We start from the raw sequence: 18,026 nt of genomic DNA, 5'->3' as shown, positions 1-18,026 counted from the left end.
TAGCTTAGGAGGGGACACAGCTGGGACAGCTGACCCTAACTGACCGAAGGGATATTCCATACCATATGACGTCATGCTCAGCAATAAAAGCTGGGGAAAGAAGGAGGAAAGGGGGATGTGCAGAGTTACGGCATTTGTCTTCCCAAGTAACCATTATGCATGATGAAGCCCTGCTTTCCTGGAAGTGACTGGACATCTGCCTGCCAATGGGAAGTAGTGAATGAATTCCTTATTTTGCTTTGCTTGGGCGCACAGCTTCGCTTCACCTATTAAACTGTCTTTATGTTGGCCCATGAGTTTTTCTTGATTTTGCCCTTCTGATTCTCTCCCCTATCCTGCTGAGGGGGAGTGAGCAAGTGACTGGGTGGGGGCTTAGCTGCTGGGCGGGGTCAACCCACCACAGAATGGCAGAATAGCACAGAAGTTTCTTTTGTGTCAGTGATGGCAAGGTTAGCATTAAAAGCTTCATTCTTTTAAGTATATAGTGCATCTCTTAACATTTTCTGAAATACACCAGAGTGCTCCCATTTTTTGATAGGAGAGGACTATTGCTTAACTACTTTTAAACACCTAACCTGTATTTATGGATACACAAATTGTTATTCATTCAGTTAAAAAGTGGGAAAAAAACAAGAAAAAAAGCCACCAAACCATCATTTTTTTCATTTTTAAAAAGGAAACACTACCTAAATAATAGGAAAAATAGTATTATAAAACATTTAATGCACATGTGAATAATCAGAATTTTACCTGCACAAATAGAATAGTGTATTAGTCGAGGACTTTCTTTGCCATTTGTAAATGGACTGTCATAGCAGATTTTAAATTAATTTAAAGCTTATGTCTGAATTATAAACCTAGCGTTGATAATAATTCTGCATTAAGCAGGAGGTTGGACTAGATCCTTTCTGACCAGCTTGTTTTATTCAGTGAAGTTTTTCAATGAAATGATTAATTAGCTATTATTTTTACAGGACGTTGAGATATATTTATGGGTGCTTGCAGAAGTCTGTTCAAAATAAGTGGCCAGCTAATACCACAATGAGAACAAGAGTTGTTAGGTAAGTTACTTGTCACTTTATTCTATGCTGAAAATAATCTTTTAACCTCTTATTACTGTCATACTTAAGTGTGCTTATCTATTTTTTCTTTTAGTGCCAAAACTTTATAGTACTTATATAGGTTACAAGAATATTTAAGATCATTATGGTACTGGGGCATGATATCCCAATTAAGGATTGAGAGCTTGCTAGATTCTTAGTCATGCTGTTGGAACCTTGCTATAGCTGTAGTATAGAGGTCAGTATAGCTATACTTAATAGCTTTAACTTTGAATTTACTTGTATTTTGTTAAGTTTTACAAACTAATCTAAAATATTGATTTCCTTTTTCATGTTGGGAAAGAGAAAAAGTTCTCTCAAAGTGATAGTTAACCTTTGTGATACCTCTGGAGAGCAGTGACCTGAAGATGATGTTCCTGTCATATGCCATCTGGGAGGACCATGCCTTATCCAGGGGCTCCTATGTAGTGTGTGTTAATTATTGGAAAAATCTTACACATGCTAAGATCAATGTTCTTTAAAATGCAGACGTAACATGTTAAGGAAACTGATACCTTCTCAGAAAGGTGATTGGACTGTCATTAGATTTCACTGAGGTACTGTCTGCATTGGAATATATAGTTCTCTGCATCAGTGAAGACTCCCAGTGCTGATCATCAGAATCAACACACTGTTCATTTCTGAAAATACGTACTTCTATGCTGTCCCAGTTTTGTTTCATTTCTCTGCTCCATCCCAATTATGTTGAAACGTTCCAGAGCCTCTGTAAAAATGTTGCAGGCTACTGAACCTGGCTCCTCTGAACTGGCACTGAGTACAAAAACGCCAGTCTGCATTCAGAAATCAATTGAATAAATAGTTCTTCCTTTAACACTATCAGTTGCCAGTGCAGGTCAAAAAAATCTTTGACAAAAATGAGGTCTTGACACTGTTGTTCTAAATGATACTGGGGGTTTAAGGGTATTAGAGCCACATCTCTTCTACATTTGCTTTACCTTTTTTTGCAAGCCTAGCTTGCTGGTAGACCAGTATCTGGCACTGATATGATTTGCTGAGGTTAATCTCCCATTGAACAGAGTCTTCCAGATGATTTTTCATTGGCTCTTGTTTATCACTTTGGCTGGAGACAGAAATGAAGACATGAGAGCCCTTCCTTCCCCAGAGTTTCAGTAAATGTTAGTGTAATTAGTACAGTACCTTCCATGCTTATTTTCCCTATGATTTAGTGTTTGTAACAATAGTGACTCAAGATTTTCTTGAAGAAAAATCTTCAAAAAAATGCCTGCCAACAGTGTTCTGTAGGGGTTTTGCCTTCAAATTGAGGCTGCTCTTATCAGAGGTGTTGGGGCTAGCCTATTGCAAGGGTGTAGAACTTAGAAGCAAATACCATGTCTCTTCCTGTTCCTTCCCATCTCCAGAGAGCGCCATGTGGGTTTCCTTAAGTGGATAGAGCTGACATTCAGAATTTTCCTGGGGTCTCTGCTGGATACTATAAATATTGGGTCCCTTTCTCTCATCATCTTAGCCTTCATAAGTGGATACTTGTGACTTGTCTAGTCTAGAGTACAGTTTTTTTTGCAGCCTCCAGTGAAGAATATTATATTTTATTGCACTGGTTTTGGTCCAAGAATGATTACATATTCAGAGACAGGTGGATAGTTTTTAAGTGTCTGGGTAGCTTCCCTTCTATATCATTCAGAAAGTGCTGCCATTTCTGTCTGGTTGTAAAAACCCATGTATAGGTATTGACTCATTCTTAATTTAGACAGCTTGACCAGTGTAAGAAGCACCAAATCTTCTGTATCTGCAACGTCCATTACCCTAGTTGTCTTCAGCTTCAGGCCATCTACAAGAGAAATTGGTGTATGTGCCATGGCTTCAAAATTATTTACTTCCTCATAGCTTTAAGTTCATCTCATAGAAAATATTTTTGTTTCACACTGGGCCAGGACTGTTTTGTCAGCCCATAATCCATGGTTCTTGGAGAAATGGGAAACTTCTATAACAGTATATATTGGAATTCAAGTGTCTTAGAGGTGTGTTAACCTCACTGATACACGTGTCACTTCCAGTTAATAATGGACAATGCCATCACTGTATACTTAACAAGCAAGGTAGTGCAAGGTCCACTTCCATTCTTTTGTAAGTGGTCAGGCTTTGGTATTGCTGTAGTGAAAAAGCAGTCTGCTGGTAGCGTCCGCGCACTCTGAACAAAACGAGAGGTGAGTTGGATTGCTTTAGTTGGTCCATGTCACTTCATTTTATAGCAGTCTTCCAGAATTATGGTATCTGAGATGGATATTTTTTACTTCAGTTGTCAACAGAAAGTTAGATTTTTCTCATGCTAAACTGAAAGCTATTTTGGGTTTCTGTTTAATAAGTTCCTAGTTCTGCAGTCAAACTGAGCACTTTTCCCCAGCTTTCTAGATTGTCTGGGTGGCAGCAATTACTTCTGTGAGGAAAGTAGCTGATCCAGTATTGTTCTTCTAGGATAATAGTGTACTGTTATCAGGATATGGATCAGTTCAAGCCAAACTAAGGCCATGTTGCTGCCAAAAGAGAGGTTCCATTCTGACTGTGCACTCTTGCTCTCCTTATGTTGGCTTGGGGAAGCGAGTGGCTACAGGATGAATTACTTGCTGTAGTAGACAGTGGAACACTTGTGGGAGGCAGGAGATGAAGTGCTCCTCCTTTTTAAAGCCAGTGTGGTCTTAGACTACAGGCTTCAATAGGGCTTTACAGTTAAGCTTTTCCCAGGTGGTTTCAGAGGTTCACCTTAGTTGGGAAATCAATATGCCTGTTTTTATTTCAGTTTTTATCATAGTTGAAATCATAACAAGACATTCTTAATTAACAAACATATTCACAGAGCACAGGCTGGTTGTTTGTCATCTATCTCAAAAAGATTTCCACACTGACTTAAATGTTTAAAGACTACATAATTTTACATTAATTCTTTAACTTTATTATTGAACGAAATACATTTTTTTTTTTCCATTTCAGTGGCTTTGTTTTTCTTCGACTGATTTGTCCTGCTATCCTGAACCCAAGGATGTTTAATATCATCTCAGGTGACTGTGCTTCAGACTGAATTCATACTTTATGTAGTAATAGGCATGAACTTTAGTGCCTAGTTTAGCAAAATATGAAGTCTTTTGAACACTGTGTCCAAAGTCATGTTATCCATATCAGTTGATTGACTTTCTCCCTAAGGCAGCCAGCATATAGTTTTCACCCTCAAAGGTTAGACAGTGTTTATTCCCAATGTCTTGTTTTAAAGTAAAAAAAAAAAAAAAAAAAAAAGAAAAAGTGAATGTTAAAGAAAAGTGTTTCATAAAGAAAATTGTTGTGGGTTAACCCTGGTGGGCAGATAAGCACCACACAGTTGCTTGCTCACTTCCCTCCTCACCCTCAGTAGGATGGGGAAGAGGAAAGGAAGAATAAAAACAAGAAAACTTGGGGGTCAAGATAAAACAAACAAACAAAAATTAAATAATTGTTTAATAAGTGAAGGATAAATGGAACAAAACAAAACAAGTGACGCAAAGGCAATCACACCACCTCCCATGGGTAGACTGATGCCCAGCCAGTTCCTGAGCAAAAGATGGCTAACACCCATAAACCCCCCTCTTTTCCCTTTTATTGCTGAGCATGACGTTATATGTTATGGAATATCTCTTTGGTTAGTTTGGGTCATCTGCCCAGTTGTGTCCACTCCCAGCCTATTGTGCACCCTCCAGTCTATTCACTGGGGAGGCAGAGTGAAAAACAGAAGCGGCCTTGATGCTGTGTAAACACCATTCAGCAAAAGCTATAACATTAGTGTGTTATCATCAGCACTGTTTTGGTCAAAAATTTAAAACAGCACCATATGAGCTGCTATGAAGAAAATTAACTCTATCCTAGCCAGGCCCAGTACAAAAGCGTTACCCTGGTTTTTGATGCTCTCTTTGTAGAGTGCATCTCTATTAGTAAATAAAACAGTGACAGGGGCTATTCCTGTTTGCTAGAACAGGATTCTGAAATTGCTGTGCTGATCTGTAGCACAGTTCTGGCTGATATCAGATAGCATTCTCCTAAACAGTTCTTAGGCGTGATTTGGGTGTTGGCCTGCATCAGGGACCACATCTGACACAGTTGGCGTGGGGCTTCGTTGTGAAGCTTTAACGGTGAGGGCATGGATTATTCCATGGCAGTTGGCTTAAGCACCTAGAAATGTTTCTGAACATTTTAACTTACAGATGTAGTTGAGGTCTTACAGATGCAACAACTAGTATGTGTGTTACTGTTGTTCTAGACATAAGGCTGCGTTGATGGGATTTCAGGTTTTAAGTTTTGCTGTATTCCTTTGTGGTGGATTGACCCTGGCTGGACGCCAGGTGCCCATCAAAGCCGCTCTATCACTCCCCCTCCTCAGCTGGACAGGGGAGAGAAAATATAATGAAAGGCTCACGGGTCGAGATAAGGACAGGGAGAACATTCACCAATTACCGTCACAGGCAAAACAGACTCGACTCAGGAAAATTAATTTAATTTATTACCAATCAAATCAGAGTAGGATACTGAGAAATAAAAACTAAATCTTAAAAACACTTCCCCCCCTCCCTTCTTCCCAGGCTCAACTTCACTCCTGATTTTCTCTACCACCTCCCCCCGAGAGGCGCAGGGGGATGGGGAATGGGGGTTGCAGTCAGTTCATCACACGTTGTCTCTGCCCCTCCTTCCTCCGCAGAGGGAGGACTCCTCACACTCTTCCCCTGCTCCAGCATGGGGTCCCTCCCACGGGAGACAGTCCTCCACAAACTTCTCCAAAGTGGGTCCTTCCCACGGGCTGCAGTTCTTCGAGAACTGCTGCAGCGTGGGTCCTTTCCATGGGGTGCAGTCCTTCAGGAACAGACTGCTCCAGCATGAGTCCCCCGCAGGGTCACAAGTCCTGCTAGCAAACCTGCTCCAGTGTGGGCTCCTCTCTCCACGGGGTCACAGGTACTGCCAGGAGCCTCCTCCAGCGTGGGCTTCCCATGGGGTCACAGCCTCCTTCGGGTGCATCCACCTGCTCCAGCGTGGGGTCCTCCATGGGCTGCAGGTGGATATCTGCTCCACCGTTAACCTCCATGGGCTGCAGGGCGACAGCCTGCCTCACCATGGTCTTCACCATGGGCTGCAGGGGAATCTCCGCTCTGGCACCTGGAGCACCTCCTCCCCCTCCTTCACTGACCTTGGTGTCTGCATAGTTGTTTCTCTCACATATTCTCACTCCTCTCTCCCAGCTGCTGTTGCGCAGCAGTTTTCCCCCCCTTCTTAAATATGTTATCACAGAGGCGCCACCACCGTTGCTGATTGGCTCAGCCTTGGCCAGCGGTGGGTCCGTTTTGGAGCTGGCTGGCATTGGCTCTATTGGACATGGGGGAAGCTTCTCGCAGCCTCTCACAGAAGCCACCCCTGTAGCCCCTCCCCCTACCAAAACCTTGCCACGCAAACCCAATACATCCTCGTGGGAGGAAGAAAGGAAAGGCATAAACTACTGGTGGGAAAACCGTAGTACTAAAATATTGGGACACCTGAGTTCCATAGTTTTAAAAAGTTTGCATATGTTATACTTGATCTTTGTTTCATTGCCCCCCCTCCTTTTTTTCTTTTATTTTGTTTGGCAAAGATTATCCCAACCTAGAGTGCATTTGGTTTGCACTAGCCATTGTTTTTCCTCCTTCTCTCCCTAACACCTTCTCAATTTTACCTGTAAAATACTGGTTTGGAAATAGGAAGAAATCAGAAATCACTTGTGTCAGAAACCCTTTGGGGAAAAAACTTTTCCTTTTTTGCCTTTATAGGCAGCTTTTCAGACAACATAGCAAGTTTTCTGTACTCTCTCTATAAGCTATACTAAATGAGAAGGCCTGACTGAATCAGTCCAAAAGTTCCTTTCTCCTTTTAATCATTTTCATACACACTTTGGGGAAAGCATTTAAGAACCATGGCCTCGTATATGGTGATCCTTTCTTTATTATTTTTATCATCTTCAGATTTGTGAGTTACATACTTTCTAACTTGGGGACTGCATTGAGACCACTGTGTCTTTAGCTGTAAATGGAGTTGTTATCCATAAATTTGTGTAATCCCTTTTAAGCTTGTCTGTAAGTGTTAGTCCTGTTTAGAAGTTCAGATAATATTCTTCATTTTCACTAAGGTAAATTTATGGACTCTAAATGGGGCTGTTAGAGCTGTTTAAAAAAAAAAAAAAAAGGAAGTGGGCTCTTTTCCTTTTGGAGCAAAGCTTCTAACTTACTTCTGTGCTGTAATGGGGTGGGGAGGGGGAGGGGGAGGGGGAGGGGAAATATTCTGAAGGCTGGGTGTATAGATAGAGTTCAATTTCAGCAGCAGTGTGCCTATCCTGTCACCTCAACAACTGTTCTGAAAAATCTTTACTGAAAAAGTTAAGTCCTTCATTTCAACCTTCTTAGTTGTTTTTTTTTTAAGAATACACTTCTTTAGATCAGTTCTCTTTACCTGAACTTCCCAATTCTAAGGCTAGTAATGTTTTCCAGCATTGCTTCTTCAAAGGGATGTACAGTACTAAGCACGAGATGCAATGAACAACTGAGATTAGTTGTATGATTAGTGCCTCAGTCTAAGTTCCAGCTATGCCTAAAAAGTTGGAACTTATTTTTTAATTAATTGCAATGCTGAGCGGGGAAGGGGGCAGAAAGACAGACGATCAAAACATACAGATAGACAGTGAAGAGTATATAGCATTCTTATGAAGCACCGTGAAATTTAGAGTTTATATAATAACCATGTCAGTTTTGGAACACTTAAATGGCCTGTAAGTGGAAAGCCAGATTTGACCATAACTGTTTAAAAACAAACTAAAAAACCCTATGCTTAACACTAATCTCTTATTCAGTTAAAACAACTTTTTCCAACAAGTGATTGTACCAGGAGTTTCTAGCATTTGATTTGTGCAGTAAATAGCTATATTTTCATGGAAATACAAGCCACGATTGCATGCAATGTTTAGTCTATTTTCCTGGTACTAGTAATTTAAAGTATAATTTGCATAACAATGCAGGACTTACTTATATGGGTATATGCAAATAAGGAAAAGGGTAAACTTAATTATTTTATTAGATTCTAACAACAAATAATCTTCCTTTTAACAGAGCTGTTTGATTTTTGTGAAAAGGGTTTTCACTTAATTCATAAAACTTTTGTTAACCTTAGGCTTCTAAGGAACACTTTATTTTACTTGCTTTGTTCTGTAAGCAACTAGTACAGAAAGTCAGATATGCGTATTAATATTTTTTGTGGACATAATTACTAAAACGACAAAAGTTTACTTGATCATGAGATATTTTCCACATGCAGTTCTGTTACAGCATTCAAAGTATTTAATTCCATGATAAATAACAAATTGTAGAAGAGCTTAACTTTCATGTGACTACTGGAAGTTTTAAATGAAATGGCCAGTAACTCTCTACTTTGTATTCCTATCAGATTCTCCTTCCCCTACTGCTGCAAGAACACTGACGCTGGTTGCCAAGTCTGTGCAGAATTTAGCAAATCTGGTTGAATTTGGAGCTAAGGTGAATATAATTTTGCACAGAACAGCCTAGATCTGCATTTCCAATATATTTCAATGTTCCTGTTTAATACAGACAAAAATCTGTTGCTGTTTTCTTGTGCAAATCCTGATGTGTGACCTGGGTGTCTTCATCAGCAAGGAAGTCTCGTTCCTGCGGTTTCTTCTACCCTCTTCAGTTGGAGCTCAACAGGGTATTGATTTAAACTAGAGCAGTAGCATAAAGTCTGTCTGAATTGGAAAGAGGAGTCAGTCATTTGAGAATGAGTCATCTAGAAACTTATGTGAATGATTTGGTACATACCATGAAGATTTTGAATCTGGTAGTATGAACAACAGCAGTGACCTGTTAAAATAATTGATGAACCAACGATCATACTAGGAGGTATTATAAAGAGTGATGCAACCATATTTTTCATGCTATGAGAACAGATAAACTCAGACATTTGTTCCAAAGACAACAGTCGAAGTATGTGGAATGTTTTTTCTGTCTGTCAATGACAAAAAGGGTAGCAGTCGTACTCTAGTATTCATAGAATCATAGAATATCTCAAGTTGGAAGGGACCCATAAGGATCATCAAGTCCAACTCCCTGCTCCTCGCAGGACTACCTAAAACTCCTTGAATTCTGACAGGCTTGGTGCCATGACCACTTCCCCGGGGAGCCTGTTCCAGTGACCGACCACCCTCTCAGTGAAAAACCTTTTCCTAATGTCCAATCTGAACTTCCCCTGATGCAGCTTCATTCCATTTCCTCGTGTCCTATCTCTGGTCGCCAGAGAGAGGAGATCAGCACCTCCCCCTCCCCTGCCCCTCTTGAGGAAGTTGTAGACTGCGATGAGGTCACCCCTCAGCCTTCTCTTCTCCAAACTGAACAAGCCAAGTGACCTCAGCTGCTCCTTGTAAGCCTTGCCCTCGAGACCTTTCACCATCTTGGTTGCCCTCCTCTGGACACACTCTAATAGTTTGATGTCCTTCTTATTGAGGTGCCCAAAACTGCACACAGTACTCGAGGTGGGGCCACACCAGCGCAGTGTAGAGTGGGACAATCACCTTCCTCGACTGGCTAGCTATGCTGTGGTTGATGCACCCCAGGACACGGTTGGCCCTTTTGGCTGCCAGGGCATACTGTTGACTCAACTTGCCATCAACCCAAACCCCCAGATCTCTTTCCATGGAGCTGCTCTCCAGCCTCTCGTCCCCCAATTTGTACATATAACCAGGATTAACTAGAGCACAAGTCTTATGAGGAGCAGCTGAGGGAGCTGGGGTTGTTTAGTCTGGAGAAGAGGAGGCTGAGGGGAGACCTTATCGCTCTCTACAGCTACCTGAAAGGAGGTTGTAGCGAGGTGGGGGTCGGTCTCTTCTCCCAAGTAACAAGGGATAGGACGAGAGGAAATGGCCTCAAGCTGCGCCAGGGGAGGTTTAGGTTGGATATTAGGAAAAATTTCTTCACCGAAAGGGTAGTCAGGCACTGGAACAGGCTGCCCAGGGAAGTGTTTGAGTCCCCATCCCTGGAGGTATTTAAAAGACGTGTAGATGTGGTGCTTAGGGACATGGTTTAGTGGTGGCATGGCAGTGCTAGGTTAATGGTTGGACTTGATGATCTTAAAGGTCTTTTCCAACCTAAACGATTCTATGGTTCTATGATTACCCTATCCAAGGTGGAGAATCCAGCACTTGCTCTTGTTAAATTTCATATGGTTGGGGATTGCCCAGCTCTCTAGTCTATCCAGATCTCTCTGTAAGGCCTCTCTGCCCTTGAGGGAGTCCACAGCTCCTCCTAGTTTAGTATCGTTGGCAAACTTACTTAATGTACATTCGATTCCTGCGTCCAGATCATTTATAAAAACATTAAAGAGCACTGGCCCTAAAATTGGGCCCTGGAGAACCGCACTAGTGACTGACCGCCAGCTTGATGCAACCCCATTTACTATAACCCTTTGAGCCCAACTCGTCAGCCAATTGCTCACCCAACGTATTATGGACTTGTCTAGCTGTGTGGTGGACATTTTATCCAGAAGGATACTGTGAGAGACAGTATCAAAAGCTTTGCTAAAATCCAAAACCACCACATCTACTGGCTTCCGTTGGTCAACTAGATGAGTGTTGGAGTTGGAAAAGTGGGAGAGGAGAGGCAGCCAGCCATCCCTCCACAAAGAAAACATCTATGTGATGGTAAAATGGGTAAATTTTCTTTAGGAATATCCATATCAAAAAGACAACTGAGAAATGCTAGAGTAGAAATCTGTGATTAGAAAGAATCCATTCAAGAAGGATGTGTCATCTGCCTTAAGTAGATGATGGGAGCCGTTTTGCATTTCCATTGATTATTTGATGTCCAAATGGGGAGACATCTTTAAGTAATATGGGCATGTCTCAGTACAGAACCTTGAAATACATTCCACATCCATGTTCTTTTATATATTATATGAAATAATTCACTTTCAAATTGAGACCAATTAGGACTAAACTTCCAGCCTGGATACAGAGTATTTTAATTCTGAAACAAATGAACAACTGCCAACCTCTGGGTCCCCCCCCACACACACACGCTTTTCCTCTACTTATTCCTTAGACTGGTGTTTTCTGTTGGTACAGCATTTTGAAACACCCCTTTTATTTGTACTCATTTTCATATTGCTTGACATAATTTTGTAAATCAGTTTTACAAGTTGCACTAAAAAGCCTCAGCTTTTAATAAAGTTTCTATTGCATCACTAAAAGAATGCCAGCAACAATTGGTCTGTTCTGGTTCCCAAGTTGCAACATGGTTGAACAATAAAAATCTGTTGACTTAAGCATAATGAAAGCAAGCGAGTTCAGGCTGCCATTATAAAGCCATTTGTCTGATACTCACAACTTGGAATGTAAGCATTAACGAAAGAACGAGAAGGAGGGCGCTTATGTCCTGATGTTACCTCTGAAAGTGTTTTCTCCATTATATAGCTGCAATGAAAAAAAGAAGTCCATCTTCAATATTTCAGAAATGTAAAATTTCATGTCACAATGCATATATAAACAATTTAAGAATCCATCTGGAATACAAAAAAGTGTAATCTTTTGTCTGGTTGTACACCAGTCATTATAAATTCACTTGAAAAAATAAAATCACTCCAGATGACACATTTGTGTTTTGCAGTGTCATTTGTCTCTGATTACAATGTGTTCACTTCAGGTATGACTATTAAATTGGTATTGATTTGTTCTAACAAATACTTTCAAAAATTACTAGGAGCCGTATATGGAGGGGGTAAATCCATTCATCAAGAGTAACAAACATCGCATGATCATGTTCTTAGATGAACTTGGGGTAAGTGGTTTAAAAAAAAATATTGGATAGCAATATTGTAAATTAAAATTCTTTACAGTTCTTGTTAACTAGCTCAAAAATGCATCAGCTTCCACACAATTTTGAATGCTTGTTACTGAAAAATTTTTCTTATGCGTGTTTAGGAACTGCAGATTGCTGGCCTGTCACACAGAATTAAAACCAATCAAATGTCCTGTTAGAAAGATTTTATTCATTTAATACTGCTGTAGACATGAGATCTATTTGAGCTTCTCCCCGAGGATTAGGGCTTTTGGCCAAAAATACCAATCTTTTAAAAAAATATTTTAAAACAAAAAATTCTTATGTGTAATTTGTCATGTGGTTTTGACCCGAGATTGAAAAAATTGAAGTTTTAAAAAATATTATGTTCCATTTTAGTTATACATTGCCAAATGTCTCGCTGCATGAATTGTAGTTTAAAAGAAAATAATAATTGCAGTTCACTTTGAAATTGTTACTGTTTTGTGTATGATAGCTATAAGAAGAGTTAGGAGCTCATTTGCGTATATATGTATATGTTTAAACCAAGAATTTGTTTTAAAAATGAAGATGAAAGAAATGTGCCTAGCTTCCTGAATTGATCCATTAAAAGTGACCTAGAAGACATCTCAGACTATTTTGATAATCTATAAGAATGAGTGTTTTGAAGTGTGTCATTCAGGTGGATTGCCATATGTCACCTTTTTCTGGTTAAATGGCAACTTCTGCATATTATGATATACTGGGTTTTTTCTTTAAATGGCAGATTATGCATGAGGACTCAGAAAACTGTTGGGTTTTAAAATAACTAACTGATTAATCTACTGTTTTAATTATATTATTTTATTAGTGGATTTACTGACTTGATAGTTTGGGGGGTTTTTTGGTGTCCATTTTTGCTGCTGCTATTGTCTGATTTAAATTTAAAAAAAAGCAAACAACACCTAATGGATGGATCCCCCTCATTTGGGGGGAGGATATAATATGAATCCCTTTTCTCAGTGTCTTTCTGGCCAGCTCAGAGGTAGCATAGCAACATCAAACCTTTTAGTAGAACCCTCCTAGTAGGAATAGGAATTGCTATATATTTAGTAATCTCTCCATGTGAAATGTGTAACCATAATTAAAATAGATGCTCGTGGAGAGGAGGAAATATATAATTTGTATTAGATAACATGGACAGAAGACTTAATTGTGAAGAAAAACATTGCAGTACTTGTTTGCAGTATCAAAACAGCTGTTGGCGGGTCTGTAGAACTGTAATTTAATTTCTTATATGCCTGGCTACTCACCATTCTAAGTCTGCTCTCATAATTTTTGTTAAAGAATGTTCCTGAGCTTCCAGACACTACAGAGCACTCCAGAACTGACTTATCTCGTTATCTGGCAGCCTTGCATGAGATGTGTGTGGCACATTCAGATGAACTTCGGACACTCAGTAATGAGCGAGGTGTAATGCAGGTAAACTACAATGGTTAACAAAAATCACAGGTACAGATAGCATATCTTGAGCTATTGCTTAATATCGTGTTTCTTTTGTAATTTTTCTGTCCAGCAGTATGAGTGATAAATAATATGTACATTTCACCAGGAGGTTGCTAGTTGTAAAGTTAAAGAAGCTCAAAACTATGAACTAAGTATTTATACAACAAAACCAAAGATGTTTTAAAGCAGTGGGTTGGGGTTTTTTGGTTGTTTTTTTTGGTGGTTTTTTGTTTTGTTGGGTTTTTTTTGGTTTGGTTTGGTTTGTTTTGTTTGGGTTTTTTCTTTTTTTCTTTTTTTTTGTTTAATTTCCAGGTGAAGTTTTTAGTTTCTAGAGGAAGCCTAAACCCAAGAAATTACTGTCTCCTGACAGGCTCTAGTTTTAGGATCTAGTTCTAATTGAGAACTAAATAACTAAATTTAATTTCCTTCGCTTTCTATCACTACTTCATTTCTGCTTCCTGATTTATTACGTTTGTAAACAAACATGGCAAACTTCTCTAGCAAACACTATAAATGAGTGTTCTGTTCCAACTATTAAATTTCTATACAGCTTTTATGAAAACTTATTTTTTAAGAGGAAAAAATTCACATGACTTCATGCATTGTCTCAAAATACTACAAAAGTAATATACTTGCCTATGGTCTACTAATTATGATGAACTCAAGTCGGCAGTTCTACTTACTGAACAGTAATATGTTTATATGTTTTGGTATGCTTGACTAGTATACTGTGCTGTGCAGGAGATAATTTAAGTAGTCTTCCCTTTTTAATGCTAATGATTTGGGGACAGGGGCAGTTGTACTATAGAAAGCCTTTTTGTTTACAGATGGTCTTCCTTAAATTTAATCAGTATCAGCTTAAACTATATATTTAATGACTCATTTTCAAGAGGTAGTTTTTAAAATAGTTTTTAATTTAATTGTTTCAAAATAACTTCTTGTAATCAGATTTCTTATTCTCATGGTTTAAAGACTGGGCTTCCTATATCCTGACTCTTTGAAGGCCTTAATTTAAACCCAGGTAGATGATAAATCTATATTTCTTTCTCCTGGCAGCAGATGTTACTCAAATAATGCATTTTTCAGCAGTAACATTTTTTAAATAAGGGGATTACTGGGAACTCTTATGGTGATTTTGCAAAAAGGTGAAAATATATTTGTATTTAATCATCTTTGGCAGAAGAAAGCTCAAGGAATTAAAAATGAGATAATGCTTCATTATAGCAGTTCAAAACGAATCCATTTTAATAACTACTACAATTTACCTCTTCAGTGGGATATGAGGGAAAAAACCCAATCATGTTCAAGTTCACAATTCACTTACAGCTACTGCTAGTCTTGACAAAGAAAAAATGATGGCTAGTCTGGCAAGGCAGGATAGTAGAAGTTTGTAGTTGAACATAGTTCTACTTATAATGAAAAAATAATTGAACTCCTGACAGCGCGTTAGCAATACAATTTCTCAGCCTGTTTTATGTGTATGTTCAGTTGCATTTGGTTTAGTTTAATGACCAGGTTTTCAGAAAGTTAAAAGAGGGTAGTTCTGCTTGTGCAGAAGTGAATTGTATTATCACCTTTTTTTTTTGTCACCGGACTTTTTTTTCATTTTCTTGGCCCAGTTCTGCACTTTCACATGGGGAAAATACCCAAGAATGGACTTTTGGTTTACAGATTGTTTTTAACAGATAGGAGAACTCTCTTTCATTTTGAAACTCTCAGGTTAAGTTGGCAAGACTTAATGGGTCTCCATGGGTGCAGATAAATTTCATATTGCTGTTTTACAGTTGCCTTTTGAAGTAATGTCTTAGTGACTAGGGAATTGGAGCTGGGGGTGGGGTGGGGGGGTGGGGTGTGGGGGGGTTAAATATATTTTAAACTACCTAATTCTAAGTCTGGTAGGTTAATGTTGAAGATGCTTCTCAAGCAAGATGGGTTTTGGGTTTTTTTTAGTTGCTAATGTAGGGTTGTACTGGGGTTTTTTGTTTGTTTTTGTTTTTTTCTGCAGCATGTTCTTAAGAAGCTGTTGGCTATTACAGAACTGCTTCAACAAAAACAAAATCAATATTCAGTGTCTAATAACATCAGGTAGCAGCCCTCTACCTGAATTCTGCGTGGATCCAGCATGTCTAACATGGCAACTCACAGAAGTATCACTTTTTTTGCTCTTGCCAAAAATAGCACACCCTATCACATTCCCAGTGATGTGTGAACTATGCAAAAAGAAAACAAAGATTCTGTTAGTGAATGATTGTACCAGCAGATTTTTAAACTATCTGTGCAGGATATTTGCACTTTTTTCCACTTGAAACCAGTTTTTACAGTCTCTGAGCCTTGGTGTACAGTTTACCTTCCGCAAAGAAAATGCTGTGACTGTCTTGAACTTTGAAAATTATTTTCAACACCTGCAGTTGTCAAAGCTTTTCTGTCTTGTTGGAAAAGAATTATCAACTGACAAGGAAAGAAATGCATTGTTTTGACAGCTACATGTAACTGGATAACATTTCTTACTGTAATTTCTGACTGGTTACAATTATTATGACTTTGACTGTTTCAACCACTCGAACTTGTATTTACAATTTCCAGAGTTTGATGGTTATGGTAAGAACAATCTTTCCTGTATACTTTTTATACCATGTTCTTTCTCTTGCTGGAATCATGTCAAAAGAATATGCAGAAGGGATCTTGTCAGCTTTATTCTTTAATGTGCCAATGATTCAGTCTAAATAATTCTTCCATCAAGGACTGTGTATCCATCCAGGTAAATCACAATGCTTTTGTAAAATGTTTACAACAGTGATTAATTAGAATTCAGTAAATTTATTATCACTGTATCAGATATGCATGCATCCATTAAACCATTTTATAAAATATGTATTGGTTGGTCTTGTGTGTAATGTAAGGCTACCACGAATCTTATTTTTAAACCTGAAAAATGAGTTTTTAAAATAATCAAGCTGTCAATAGACTCTTTATGGAAACTGGCTAACTTTGGGTGCAAGTAATAGAACACTGTAAAAATGAAATTTGGATAACAGATATGGTTGGCTATTTATCTACTATGTATAAAATGCATTGATAAAAATGACTGTAGGTAAATCTCAAAGTTGCATTTAGGTATGTATATTAAAAAATTGACACCACTACTTATTTCCTAAAACAGTGTGTGAAAATTAATGTTGTGGTTTACCCACCCCCCCCACCCCCCACCCCACCCCACCCCCCCGCAAAGCAGGACGGGAGAGAACAAGGAAGAGCAAAAGCAAGAAAACTCAGGGGTTGAGAAAGGAAAGATGAAGAAAAGAAAAACAGAACAAGTGATGCAAAGGCAATCACTCACCACCTCCCAGAAGCAGACTGATGTCCAGCCAGTCTCTGAACAACAGCTACCTTCCCCCCCAAAAAAACCCCTTCCCTCCACTTTTATTGCTGATCATGACATTATATGGAATGGAATATCCCTTTGGCCAGTTCAGGTCAGCTGTCCCAGCTGTGTCCCCTCCAAATTTCCTGCTCACTCCCTAGCCTACTCCTCGGTGGGGCAGAGTGGGAAAAACAGAAAGCCTGGACACTGTGCTAACACTGTTCAGCAATAGCCAAAACACTGGTGTGTTGTCAAGATTGTTGCAGTCACAAATCCAAATCACAGCACCATATGGGCTGCTATGAAGAAAGTTAACTTCATCCCAGACAGATCCAGTACAATGAAATACTTCAACCTAGCTTTGGACAGCATATAACTACTTGAAGTTTTGGGGTTTTTTAATTATTCTCAGCAGTCCTCATGTACATTAGTCACAGTAATCTAGTCTAAGATTATAGCTGCAGGATCAGCAGTTGCAGCAACAGGTTAAGTAACACAACTATGATTATGTCCCATACTGTAGATGCTGCAGTCTCTTTTTAACAGTACATTTGAGAAGAATGTTGGGAATGCTGAAAACGTTATAAGCAAGGTTGTTTTCTTTCAGTTAGTTCAATGACAAGCTTTGGAAGAAGGCAGCACATCCTGCTCTAAAGCACTTAAGGTTTTATTAACCTTAAGGTTCTATTAACGTTCTATGAACCTTAAGCACTGCCCTCAGGGACAAAGGAGCTGAACAGAGCTGGCAGCTCTTGCAAGAGCTCTCAATTCCCACATGTAGGAAATTGGGCAAGGAAGGCAGGAGATCAAACTAAAGTGTAAGAAGGAAATGCACAGGCAGTAGAAGCAGGGACGTGTATCCTGGAAAGAATATAGGGACCCTGCCCAGATATGTAGGGATGGGTAAGGCACGGTTGGAGCTGAACTTGGCAAGGGATGCAAAGAATAATTAGAAGGACTTCTACAGGTATGTTGACCAGAAAAGGAAGATTAAAGAAAACGTACCCCCCCCAATAAATGAGACATGGGATCTGGTGACAATCCACATGGAGAAGGCTGAGGTACTCAACAATTTTTTTGCCTGTTTTCAATGGTAATCTCTCTTCCCACATCTCTCAAGCCCTTGAACCTCAGGGCAGGGACTGGAGGAATGAAGTCCTTCTCATCGTAGGAGAAGATCAGGGTCGAGACCACCTGAGGAACACGAACATACAGAAGCCCATGGGACCT

The 18,026-nt window shown here is 39.3% G+C and overlaps 1 protein-coding gene across 1 annotated transcript; it reads left to right on the top strand.

Annotated features, from left to right (window-relative positions):
- Positions 1-980: 980 nt before the first annotated feature.
- LOC104011733 (ras GTPase-activating protein 1-like) lies at positions 981-16,511 on the top strand. The gene is made up of 6 exons (XM_009464022.2): positions 981-1,061; positions 4,065-4,132; positions 8,553-8,641; positions 11,873-11,950; positions 13,277-13,411; positions 15,441-16,511. The coding sequence occupies exons 1-6, from the start codon at positions 1,042-1,044 to the stop codon at positions 15,522-15,524; spliced, it is 474 nt and encodes a 157-aa protein (XP_009462297.2). The 5' UTR covers positions 981-1,041; the 3' UTR covers positions 15,525-16,511.
- The last annotated feature ends 1,515 nt before the right edge of the window (positions 16,512-18,026 follow it).

This window comes from Nipponia nippon, unplaced genomic scaffold (assembly GCF_047370975.1).
Source record: "Nipponia nippon isolate SJK-2023a ecotype South Korea unplaced genomic scaffold, ASM4737097v1 scaffold_22, whole genome shotgun sequence".
Lineage (NCBI taxonomy): Eukaryota > Metazoa > Chordata > Aves > Pelecaniformes > Threskiornithidae > Nipponia > Nipponia nippon.
Note: the sequence above shows the minus strand (reverse complement) of the source record. Positions and strands in the feature narration are given on the sequence as shown.

What these genes read in the sequence shown, in the direction of transcription:
- LOC104011733 (XM_009464022.2), top strand. Translation starts at nt 1,042, where the DNA reads ATGAGAACAAGAGTTGTTAG. An exon ending in TGGTTGAATTTGGAGCTAAG is followed by an intron (nt 8,642 to 11,872) that starts GTGAATATAATT and finishes AAAAATTACTAG; the next exon opens with GAGCCGTATATGGAGGGGGT. An exon ending in TGTTCTTAGATGAACTTGGG is followed by an intron (nt 11,951 to 13,276) that starts GTAAGTGGTTTA and finishes TTTTTGTTAAAG; the next exon opens with AATGTTCCTGAGCTTCCAGA.